Source organism: Scyliorhinus torazame, chromosome 3 (assembly GCF_047496885.1).
Source record: "Scyliorhinus torazame isolate Kashiwa2021f chromosome 3, sScyTor2.1, whole genome shotgun sequence".
NCBI lineage: Eukaryota > Metazoa > Chordata > Chondrichthyes > Carcharhiniformes > Scyliorhinidae > Scyliorhinus > Scyliorhinus torazame.
Genome location: NC_092709.1, coordinates 163,426,184 through 163,438,863, shown reverse-complemented (window position 1 = coordinate 163,438,863; position 12,680 = coordinate 163,426,184). Strand labels below are relative to the sequence as shown.

Sequence of the window (12,680 nt, the reverse complement as noted above, 5' to 3'; positions counted from 1 at the left end):
TAGACCCCAAGGTCTCTCTGCTCCTCCACAATGCCAAGAACTCTACCGTTAACCCTGTATTCCGCATTCATATTTGTCCTTCCAAAATGGACAACCTCACACTTTTCAGGGTTAAACTCCATCTGCCACTTCTCAGCCCAGCTCTGCATCCTATCTATGTCTCTTTGCAGCCGACAACAGCCCTCCTTACTATCCACAACTCCACCAATCTTCGTATCGTCTGCAAATTTACTGACCCACCCTTCAACTCCCTCATCCAAGTCATTAATGAAAATCACAAACAGCAGAGGACCCAGAACTGATCCCTGCGGTACACCACTGGTAACTGGGATCCAGGCTGAATATTTGCCATCCACCACCACTCTCTGACTTCGATCGGTTAGCCAGTTTGTTATCCAACTGGCCAAATTTCCCACTATCCCATGCCTCCTTACTTTGTGCAGAAGCCTACCATGGGGAACTTTATCAAATGCCTTACTAAAATCCATGTACACTACATCCACTGCTTTACCTTCATCCACATGCTTGGTCACCTCCTCAAAGAATTCAATAAGATTTGTAAGGCAAGACCTACCCCTCACAAATCCGTGCTGACTATCCCTAATCAAGCAGTGTCTTTCCAGATGCTCAGAAATCCTATCCTTCAGTACCCTTCCATTACTTTGCCTACCACCGAAGTAAGACTAACTGGCCTGTAATTCCCAGGGTTATCCCTAGTTCCTTTTTTGAACAGGGGCACGACATTCGCCACTCTCCAATCCCCTGGTACCACCCCTGTTGACAGTGAGGACGAAAAGATAATTGCCAACGGCTCTGCAATTTCATCTCTTGCTTCCCATAGAATCCTTGGATATATCCCGTCAGGCCCGGGGGACTTGTCTATCCTCAAGTTTTTCAAAATGCCCAACACATCTTCCTTCCTAACAAGTATTTCCTCGAGCTTACCAATCTGTTTCACACTGTCCTCTCCAACAATATCGCCCCTCTCATTTGTAAATACAGAAGAAAAGTACTCATTCAAGACCTCTCCTATCTCTTCAGACTCAATACACAATCTCCCGCTACCGTCCTTGATCGGACCATACGTGGGACATTTTCAGACATGGGACAATGTACTCATAACTGGTACATGCCAGTTGAAATACACAACTTGTAAGAAGTTATGAATTTGCAACTGTAAAAACATAATCAGATTGTTGGAAGAGTAGTGTGGCATGAGAACATCGGGCACTTGGTGTTTAATTTTAGAGACAAGTTAGTATTCTGCTTGTGCAACTGGTTGACAGACAAGAGTTTTGTAATTGGCAGATCAATGTTGCGTTTGGTTTAAATTGAGTCTCCTCTGAAATCAAAGCATCCCATTTGCTTTACTTGCTTTGGATTATGTTTGAAAATCTGGTGGGAACAGACATTGAACTGAGTTTATGTAATCTATACAGTGTCATAAAGATTGTTTTGCATTTTTGACATTAGAATGTTAAACATTACCAGCTATTATGTAAGCATTCCATCTGTGGAAGAAAATGTGATCTGACAGTATTCAATATTTTAACAAAAATAATGATAGTATTTTTATTATGTTTCCAAAGATTGTTAGATTGTCAGTTTTGATCGAACTGGGCTTTTAATAGTCTGCACTGTTTAATAGTGCTGAAAATGTTTTATGTCAAAGGATTGTATTTTTTCTAATAGTTGCATTGACTTTTTTTTTAATGTGTTTGTTTTAGCTTGGGGATGTCATGGTGGATATTGCTAGTAACATCATGTTAGCAGATCAGCATGTCCTTTGGCTGGCTCAGTGGGAAGCAAAGGCCTGCACTCGAATTGTTCAGTGTTTACAACGCATTGCTACTTACAGGCTAGCAAGTGGAGCCCTGGTTTATTCCACAGTAAGAAAAGAGCTTTAAAATATTTTGTAGCTGTTAAAATATTAGTACCTATAAAACAAAGGTGTAATTCGCCTTCTGCCCATTTATGAGCCATTGTCAATTTTTTTTTTGCTAAAACATGTTTCATCGTTAAAGATATCAAAACCCATGTCCTTGTTTGCAGTTTCCCCCCCAAAATAAATATGTTGATCATTGTATAGATATGCAATCTAACAACTTAAACTACTGTCTCTACAGTATTCTCCAAACATTGCAATGGAAGCTTCTGTGGTGAAGGCTAATGGCTTCACTGGAATGACTTGCACTGTATTCCAGAAGGTAGCCATGGCAGACCGAACAGGACTTTCTGACTTTACACGCCGAGATCCTGATGGCAACCTGGATAAACAGTTCAGTTTTAAATGCAGCCCTGGCAATATTAGCAGCACACTTTCCAGCTTTGTAATAAAGGTAAGAAAGTAATTACGGATGAGAAAGATATGTGTACATTTTATTTTTATATAAAGTTCTAATTGTGGTGCTTTTGGAATGTAATTGTTCTGATATAACTGCCTTGATTAATGCTCGAGAATGGTTTTGCAAAGTAAGGCAATTATTGAACAACAATCGGGAGTTTTTCTGAATAATTGTGGAGGTTGGCCAAATCATCTGACTTCCATGGATTCTTACTAATTATTAGTAAATGTAATTATTATGTTACTATTTCAGCAACCTGCTCAAATTTTCAGTTTATTATTGAGTGCTCTTGTTAAAATACTATAGTCAACTCTTAGACGAGCAGTAAAAGATAACCAGGTGGTTAGTAATCACAAAGCAATTTACCTGAGAACTTGGTGAACTCAGCCCTAACTGATGTACTGAAAATCTCCTTATTCTGTTAATATTCTTTACATTAAATTAACAGTGAGTTTAACGTTAACTGGAACTAGATTGGAAATCTCTCCAAGATTGCTGTGGGAAATTGACGTTTCCATCGCTGCACTTGTACAGGCAGAGCTGCTTTTCATGGATTATTGCCAGGGCACTTTATTAGCACTCAGTCTGGAAATACTTAATGTTGATTCAAGCAGTAAAATGTTCCATTGCCAGTTCTATGATTATTGTATATACATTTATTAAAACCTGAGCGACGATGTGAAATTGCAAAGTTTTTGTTCATGGATTAGATGACTGTATTTGTACTGGTGGGAGATGGGGAAAGTTAATTATGTCATGCGTGTGAATAAAAGCTGATTGTAGAACCTAACTCTTTATGTTAAAGGATGATTATGACCGAATATCCAAACAATATGGCTTCAGTTTAGCTTCCTATACAAACCTTCCTGAATAGAATCTAATTGTATTTTATACATGTTAACTTTTCTGCTTTCTTGACATTGTCAAATCTTTTATCAGCGTATTTATAGTAATTTATTATAATTAAAATCAACCTGAAGAGAAAACTATCAAATATTTTAATTTGATTTATTATTGTCACATGTATTGGTATACAGTGAAAAGTATTGTTTCTTGCATGCTGTACAAACAATGCAAACTGTACATAGGGAAGGAATCCAGGGAGACTGCAGAATATAATGTTACAGTTCTGGCAAGGTGTAGAGAAAAGATCAACTTAATACGAGGTAGGTCCATTCAAAAGTCTGATGGCAGTAGGGAAGAAGCTGTTCTTGAGTCGGTTGGTACGTGACCTCAAACTTTGGTATCTTTTTCCTGACGGAAGAAGGTGGAAGAGAGTATGTCTGGTGTGCGTGGGGTCCTTAATTATGCTAGCTGGCTTTCTGAGGCAGCGGGAATTATAGATAGAGTCAATGGATGGAAGGCTGGTTTGCGTGATGGACTGGGCTACATTCACAACCTTTTGTAGTTTCCTGCGGTCTTGGGCAGAGCAGGCCCCATACCAAGCTGTGATATAACCAGAAAGAATGCTTTATAGAAGTTGGTGATGGTCGTAGCTGACATGCCAAATTTCCTTTGTCTTCTGAGAAAGTAGAGTTGTTGGTTGGCTTTCTTAACTATAGTGTCGGCATGGGGGGACCAGGACAGGTTGTTGGTGATCTGTACACCTGAAAGCTTGAAGCTCTCGACCCTTTCTACTTCGTTCCCATTGATGTAGACAGGGGCATGTTCTCCAGTACACTTCCTGAAGTCGATGACAATCTCTCTCGTTTTGTTGACATTGAGGGAGAGATTATTGTCGTCACACCAGTTCACCAGAATATTGCTTTAAAAAAGGCATTTTTTTCTCAACTTTCCATCTTACCCTCATCAGTACAAAATACAAGAATAGCAATGTAAGGGAAATAACAAATGTATTCTGTATGGCAAATGGACTCTGATTGGTAGAGACATTGTCATGGAGAATACACCAGTTGATGGTGCATATCTGGTACCTGCACTTTAGATTTGAACATTCAAGCACATGAGCATGTGTACCTTTCGATTTTTTGGTCAACCACTTATATATTTGGCAGTAAATGCTTATATTAAACAATTCTCTCTCAAGAAAGAGGAAATTTTGGATGGATTGAATTTTTCCAATATAAAAGCTCAACAATGTGATACATAGGGATTGGATTGGTTTATTGTCACATGTACCGAGGCACAGTGAAAAGTAGTTTTCTGCGTGCAGCTCTAACAGATCATTTAGTACATGAAAAGAAAAAGAAAATACATAATAGGGCAACACAAGGTACACAATGTAAATACCTAGACACCGGCATTGGTTAGAGCATTCAAGAGTGTAGTATTAAACAGGTCAGTTCACAAGAGGGTCATTTAGGAGTCTAGGGGAAAAAGCTGTTTTTGAATCTCATTGAACTCCTTGAGCCTGCTTTGTCATTCAGTGAAAAATCATGGCTGATCTGTTTCTTCTATCTACTCACTTTGGTTCAGTATCCCTTAATACTTTGCCTAACAAAAAATTATCTATCTTGGTTTTGAAATTTTCAGATGACCCACCTCCACAGCTTTTTGTGACAAAGAGTTCTAGAACTGAAGTAATAGACATAGAAATGCAGTTTACATGGACTTCCAGAAAGCATTTGATAAGATTCTGCATAAGAGACTGTTAACCAAAATGAAAACAACTGGAATTAAAGGCAAGCTATGGACCTGGTGAGAAGATTGGCTAGATAGAAAACAGAGTAGAGGATAATGGATTGTACTGGAATTTAAAGGCAGTAACTAGTAGTGCCCCTTAAGGATCTGTCCTAAGGGTTCAACTATTCACTATATTTATTAATAATTTAAGTAATGCAATTGGGAGCCAGATATCAAAGTTTGCTGTTGACGTAAAGATTTGTGGCATAGTAAGTATTGTAGCTAGGAATATAAAATTATGAAGGGATGTTACTAGTTGAGTCGACCGAACTGTGGCAGATGGATTTCAAAGCAGGTAATTCTAAGTAAGATCTTCCATTTTGGACCAAAAAGGATTTGATTTGAGTATAATGTAAGTGGTGAAAGGCACTTCTGTGAGATTCACCAGCATGTTACCTGGGCTTCAAAGGTTAGATTGTGAGGAGAGACGACATAAGCTGGGCTTGTACTCCTTTGAATAGAGAAAGTGAAAGGGTGATTTGATTGAGAGTTTTAGACTTTGAAAGGAATTGGTGGATTGAGAGAGAGAGATGTTTGCTGAGAGGGAGACTAAGACAAGGGAGCATAATCTTAAAATTGAGACAAGCCATATAGGGGAGAAGTTAGGAATCTCTTTATTCAGAGGATTATGGAAGGGTGAAACTCCTTCCCTCAAATAGCATGTTTTTAAAAAAGTTATTAATGCTGGTTCAGTTACAAAGTCCATGTTCTCTCTCCTCTAATATCGCAGTCCATTTATCTTCCCTAAATCTCTCCCTTCATGTAAACTTTACAACCTATTTAATGGCCACCCCTGCGACATTACCATCTCACAAGATCTGGCTAATGCCAATCGTACCAAGTACAGATAAAAACCTTTCTGAGCATTTCATTGTATCATTCACCACCCACATTCCCCACCCATACTTCAACCCTACCTTCACTAACTGTCCCTTGATACATACTTGTCCCTGGATACAAAATTATCCTCCAATTCATTTAGCATTTTTAAAAACACAACGATCTAGCCTTTGACCCTCCTTTCACCACAACATTTTTGCAGCCACTGATTTAACCAAACGCAGCCTCACCTCTACCTTTGGCGCTCTGGTCCCTAATAAAAACCATTGCAAACAAAGAAAAGTACAGCACAGGAACAGGCACTTCGGCCCTCCAAGCCTGGGCTGACCATGCTGCCCGTCGAAACTAAAATCTTCTGCACTTTCGGGGTCCGTATCCCTCAATTCCCATCCTATTCATGTATTTGTCAAGGTGCCCCTTAAACGTCACTATCGTCCCTGCTTCCACCACCACCTCCGGCAGCGAGTTCCAGGCACCCACTACCCTCTGTGTAAAAAAAACTTGCCTCGTACATCTCCTCTAAACCTTGCCCCTCGCGCCTTAAACCTATGCCCCCTAGTAATTGACCCCTCTACCCTGGGAAAAAGCCTCTGACTATCCACTCTGTCTATGCCCCTCATAATTTTGTAGACCTCTATCAGGTCGCCCCTCAACCTCCGTCGTTCCAGTGAGAACAAACTGAGTTGATTCAACCTCTCCTCATAGCTAATGCCCTCCATATCTCTTCTCCACCCTCTCTAAAGCCTCCACATCCTTCTGATCGTGTGGCGACCAGAATTGAACACTATACTCCAAATGTGGCCTAACTAAGGTTCTATACAGCTGCAACATGACTTGCCAATTCTTATACTCAATGCCCCGGCCAATGAAGGCAAGCATGCCGTATGCCTTCTTGACTACCTTCTCCACTTATGTTGCACCTTTCCGTGACCTGTGGACCTGTACACCTAGATCTCTCTGACTGTCAATACTCTGGAGGGTTCTACCATTCACTGTATATTCCCTACCTGCATTAGACCTTCCAAAATGCATTGCCTCACATTTGTCCGGATTAAACTCCATCTGCCATCTCTCCGCCCAAGTCTCCAAACGATCTAAATCCTGCTGTCTCCTCTGACGGTCCTCATCGCTATCCGCAATTCCACCAACCTTTGTGTCGTCTGCAAACTTACTAATCAGACCAGTTACGTTTTCCTCCAAATCATTTATATATACTACGAACAGCAAAGGTCCCAGCACTGATCCCTGCGGGACATCACTAGTCACAGCCCTCCAATCAGAAAAGCACCCTTCCATTGCTACTCTCTGCTTTCTATGACCTAGCCAGTTCTGTATCCTTCTTGCCAGCTCACCCCTGATCCCGTGTGACTTCACCTTTTGTTCCAGTCTGCCATGAGGGACCTTGTCAAAGGCCTTAGTGAAGTCCATGTAGACAACATCCACTGCCCTACCTGCATCAATCATCTTTGTGATCTCCTCGAAAAACTCTTATCAAGTTAGTGAGACACGACCTCCCCTTCACAAAACCGTGCTGCCTCTCGCTGATACGTCCATTTGCTTCCAAATGGGAGTAGATCCTGTCTCGAGGAATTCTCTCCAGTAATTTCCCTACCACTGAAGTAAGGCTCACCGGCCTGTAGTTCCCGGGATTATCCTTGCTACCCTTCTTAAACAAAGGAACAACATTGGCTGTTCTCCAGTCCTCCGGGACATCACCTGAAGACAGTCAGGATCCAACAATTTCTGTCAAGGCTTCAGCAGTTTCCTCTCTAGCCTCCTTCAGTATTCTGGGGTAGACCCCATCAGTCCCTAGGGACTTTCCTCCCGTAATATTTTTCAAGACGCCCAACACCTCGGGCGGAATTCTCCCTTACGCCAGGTGGGAGAATCGCTGGGGCGCCGCGCGTGTCCCGCCACGCGGTCCCGGCACCTGCACGTGATTCTCCGAACACCCCCTAACCGGCGCGGTGAGAATCACGGCTGGCCGCTGGGAGAATCGCCGCTTACCGTTGGTAATGGGCGAGCGGCGATTTTCGGGCCCGGATGGGCCGAGCAGCCTGCCTAATACGACAGGTTCCGGGGGCGGCCTGTGGGGGGAGGAGAGGGGTTCCTGCACCGGGGGGGGGGGGGGCGCCCTCAAATGGGGTCTCTCTGAAGGAGGACCTCCTTCCCTCCGCCGCCCCGCAAGATCCATCCAACATCATCTTGTGGGGCGGCCTTGGGAGGACGGCAACCGCGCATGCGCGGGTGACGTCATTACGCGGCACCGCTTTTACGCGGCGCCAAGGCCTGGCGCGCGTAAATGAAGCAACGCCGTTCCTAGCTCCCCGGGGGCGGAAGAACAGGGGGCTGGGAGCGGGCTCCGGCGCTGGAGTGAAACACTCCGGTTTTCTCTCCGGCGTCGGCACTTAGACTCCCGATGGTAGAATTGCGCCCCTCGTATTTTTGGATCTCAATGTGAACCAGGCTATCTACAAACCCTTCACCAGACTCAACATCCCCCAATTCCTTCTCTTTGGTGAATACTAATGCAAAGTATTCATTTAGTACCTCTATCTCCTGCTGGCTGTTGGGTAGCCTGTAGTAAACCCCCAAAATTGTGACTGCACCCTTATTCCTGATCTCTACCCATATAGCCTCGCTGTTCTCTGAGGTGTCTTCCCACAGTACAGCTGTGATATTCTCCCTAACCAGTAGTGCAACTCCTCCACCCATTTTTCATCCCCCTCTAACCCACCAGAACCATCTAAATGCTGGAACGTTTAGCTGCCAATCCTGTCCTTCCCTCAACCAGGTCTCTGTAATGGCAACAACATCAAAGTTCCAAGTACTAATCCAAGCTCTAAGTTCATCTGCCTTGCCTGTTATACTTCTTGCAGTAAAACATATGCACTTCAGGCTACCAGTCCCGCTATTTTCAGCAACATCTCCCTGTCTGCTCTTCCTCAGAGCTATACTGGCCCTATTCCCTAGTTCTCCCTCAATTTTTTCACCTTCTGACCTATTGCTCCGGTACCCACCCCCCTGCCATACTAGTTTAAACGCTCCCGTGTGACACTAGCAAACCTCGCAGCCAGGATATTTATGCCTCTCCAGCTTCAATGCACCCCGCCCTTCTTATACAGGTCACACCTGCCCCGGGAGAGCTCCCAGTGGGCCAGATAATGGAAACCCTCCCTCCTACACCAGCTGTTTAGCCACGTGTTTAGCTGCTCTATCTTCCTATATCTAGCCTCACTGGCACGTGGCACAGGGAGTAATCCCAAGATTACCACCCTAGAGGTCCTGTTTTTAACTTTCTGCCTAGCTCCCTGAACTCCTGCTGCAGGACCTCGTGGCCCTTCCTGCTTATGTCGTTAGTATCAATATGTACAAAGACCTCTGCCTGTTTGCCCTCCCCCTTCAGGATGCCCGCTACCCGTTCGGAGACATCCTAAACCTTGTTACCAGGGAGACCTCCACCTGGCCTCCACGTCAGCTGATATTGTAAATGTTTCTCCCTCTTCAAATGTTGTCCCACCCTCCTTTAAATCTGTTGTCATCACCCCTCTCTTTAAAAAAAACAACCCTTGACCCCCACCATCGTTGTGCCCTACTCCAAACCTCCCTTTCATCTCCAAAGCCTTTTAATGTGTTGATTCCCCCAAATCCATTACCATCTTTCCTGGAATCAATTTTGAAGCCCCCCAATCAGGTTTCACCAGAGTATCGAAACTGTTCTCATCAAAGTCACAAATAACATTCGACATGACTACGATAAAGATAAACTTTTTTTTCTCATCTTCCTTGATCTGTCTGCAGCTTTTGATACAATTGACCACACAATCCACCTCCATTGTCTCTATACAGTTGTGTAGCTGAGTCGGTGGTGTCTGAAGCACGTTTTCACATGAATAATGATATCCAGCTCTACCTCACAATCACCTCTCTAGACTTCTATCTTGTTGGTCAATTATGAGATTGTTTGTTTGACATCAAATGATCAAAAATTTCCTCATTAAATATTGGGAAGACTGAAGCCATTGTTTTAGGTTCCCACTCCAAATTCCATTCATAGAATAATAGAATCCATACAGTGCAGAAAGAGGCCATTCAACCCATCGAGTCTGCACCGGCCCTTGCTCTGATGAGAACACCCTACCTATCCCCCCACTCCTATCCCTGTAACCCCACCTAACCTTTGGGCAATATTAGCATGGCCAATCCACCTAATCTGCACATCTTTGGACTGGCGACAGACTCCATCTCTCTATCGGCAGTCGGAGATTAAACACAATCTGTTCACAACCTTGGTGTTAAATTTGATCCTGAGATGAACTCCTGACCTCCTATTCATGCCATCTCTAAGACCATCTATTTCCATTTCCATAACATCACTCGACTTTGCCTGTCTCAGCTCGTCTGCTGCTGAAACTGTCACTCGTGCCTTTGTTATCCCTAGACACAACTATTACAATACATTCCTATCTGGCTTCCCATAGTCTACCCTCTGAAAACTTGATGTTGTCCAAAACTCTGCTGCCCATGTCTTAGCTCCTAGCAAAACCTGTTTCCCTAGCACCCGTGTGCTGCTGACTTACATTCACTTCCAGTCAAGCAATGTCTTGATTTTATAATTCTTATAATTGTTTTCAAATGTCCCCATTCCTTACCCCTCCCTATCTCCTGTGGCTCCACAAACCTCCAAGAGATATCTGCGCTCCCATAATTCTGGCCTCTCTTGCATCCCCAGTTTTAATTGTTCCACTTGGTGAGGTAAAATGACTGCCCATGACATCTAGACTGCAGTTGACCAAGTATGGCATCCAGAAGCTTGAGGGAAACTGTAGTAAACGAGAATCAAGGGGAAACCGATCTACTGGTTAGAGTCATATCTGGCAAAAAGGAAGATGGCTGTGGTAGTTAGAGGTCTGTCACATCTCAGCTCCAGGATATCACTGCAGGAATTCCTCAGGATAGTATCCTAAACCCAACCATCGTCAGTTGTTTCATCAATGAACTTCCTGCCATCATAAGATCAGAAGTGGGGATGCGCGGTATGGTGGCACAGTGGTTAGTACTGCTGCTTCACAACACCAGGGAGCCGGGTTGATTCCGATCTCGGGTGACTCTGTGAGGAGTTTGCACTTTCTCCCCCTGTCTGCGTGGGTTTCCTCCGGGTGCTCCAGTTTCCTTCAACAGTCAAAGATGTGCAGGTTAGGTGGTTTGGCCATGCTAAATTGCCCTTTTAGTGTCTAAAATGTTAGGTGGGGTTATTGGGTTACGGGGATAGGATGGAGATGTGGGCTTAAGTAGAGTGCTCTTTCCAAGGGCCAGTGCAGACTCGATGGGCCGAATGGCCTCCTTCTGCACTGTAAATTCTATTCTATGGTCAGTGATAATTGCACAGTGTGCAGCATCATATGCAATTCCTCAGTTACTGAAACAGTTCCATGTCCAAATACAAGACCTCGACAGTATCCAGGCTTGTGCTGACAAGTAGCAAATAATTTTGTGCCACAGAAGTGTCAGGCAATGACCATCTCCAGATAGAGAATGTAACCATTGCCCTTTGATATTCAATGACATTGCTAAACCTGCATCCCCCACAAGCAACATGCTGACCAGAAGCTGAACAGGACGAGCCATATAAATAATGTGGCTATGAGAGCAGGTTAGAGACTAGGAATTCTGTAGCAAGTAACAGACTTCCTGACTTCCCAAAGTCTGTTCACCATCTGCAAGGCACAAGCCAGGAGTGTGATTGAATACGCTCCAATTGCCTGGATGAGTTTAGCTCCACCAACACTCAAGAAGTTCAACACCATCCAGGGCAAAGCAGCCCACTTAGTTAGCACCTCATCCACAATCATTCATTCACTGCACCACTGATGCACAGTGGTAGCAGTGTGGACCTGTTTTTGGTTTGTAAATATAGAAATAATGTGAGATAATTTGTAAAAATCATGTGTGAATGGGGGGGAAAATAGTGTATTTAAGGTTTTTGAAAGAATATCTGGTCTATTCTGATAAATGGATCGAAGCCAAATAGTGATGTATAGAACAAGACACAGATCTTTTTCTTGATGGTTGGTTTAATCACAGGATGGAGCAGATCAGATCTCTGCCTCTTAACTGCGAAGTGTGTCCCCGCAGGCTCTCTTCAATCCTTAATGAAACAATGCTCATCAACTGAGCACCTTGAATTACATTATCAACCAGACATCAACATATGCAATGATCCAGTAAATTTACTGCCAGTTAGTCAACATTTATTTCAAAAATCATGAATGGTTCAGGTCTGGAATGCACTGTCTGGCAGAGACTGGTTCAATCGAGGCTTAAAGAGGGCATTAGATGATTATTTAAATAGAAATAATGTGCAATGGTATGGGGAAAAGGCAGGCACTTGACAATAAGTCAGAATGTCAGTTCGAAAGCCTGTGCAGACATGATGGGCCAAATGGCCTCCTTCTGTGCCATAGCAATTCTGTAATTCCTTGAATGCCCAATGAGTCTCTTCCTGGAGCTTAACAGCTCTCTTTGTGGGAATGTGGTGTATTTAGAAATAAAAGTGTTTGTGAGCTCTCGGTTAAAACATAACTGGGTGGATTCTCCGATTTTCAGGCTATGTCCTGACGCCGGCGTGGGAACGGTGGCGTTTTACAACCGAGCGCAAAACGGTCACCGATCCTCCGATTGGTGGGCGATTAGCAGGCAGGCAGCTTAGAGCACCCGGCTGTAGTTGCTGATATAGCCGGAGAAGTGCCGGGTCTGTGGCCGCGCATGCGCACAGCGGCGGCCTGCGAAATAGTGCCCTCCCTTTGGCCAGGCTCGTGACCCCCGGCCCACCCCCCGCAGTGCCCCCCACCC

At 43.9% G+C, this 12,680-nt stretch overlaps 1 protein-coding gene across 4 annotated transcripts in view; it reads left to right on the top strand.

Moving 5' to 3' along the window:
• Window positions 1-12,680, top strand: part of adgra3 (adhesion G protein-coupled receptor A3) — a 272,209-nt gene that overhangs the window by 229,983 nt on the left and 29,546 nt on the right. For all 4 annotated transcript variants that reach the window (XM_072496488.1, XM_072496487.1, XM_072496489.1 and 1 more), the window contains 2 exons: window positions 1,728-1,889; window positions 2,127-2,339. In XM_072496488.1, the coding sequence (XP_072352589.1) occupies window positions 1,728-1,889; window positions 2,127-2,339 (375 nt within the window). The remainder of the gene's footprint in view (window positions 1-1,727; window positions 1,890-2,126; window positions 2,340-12,680) is intronic.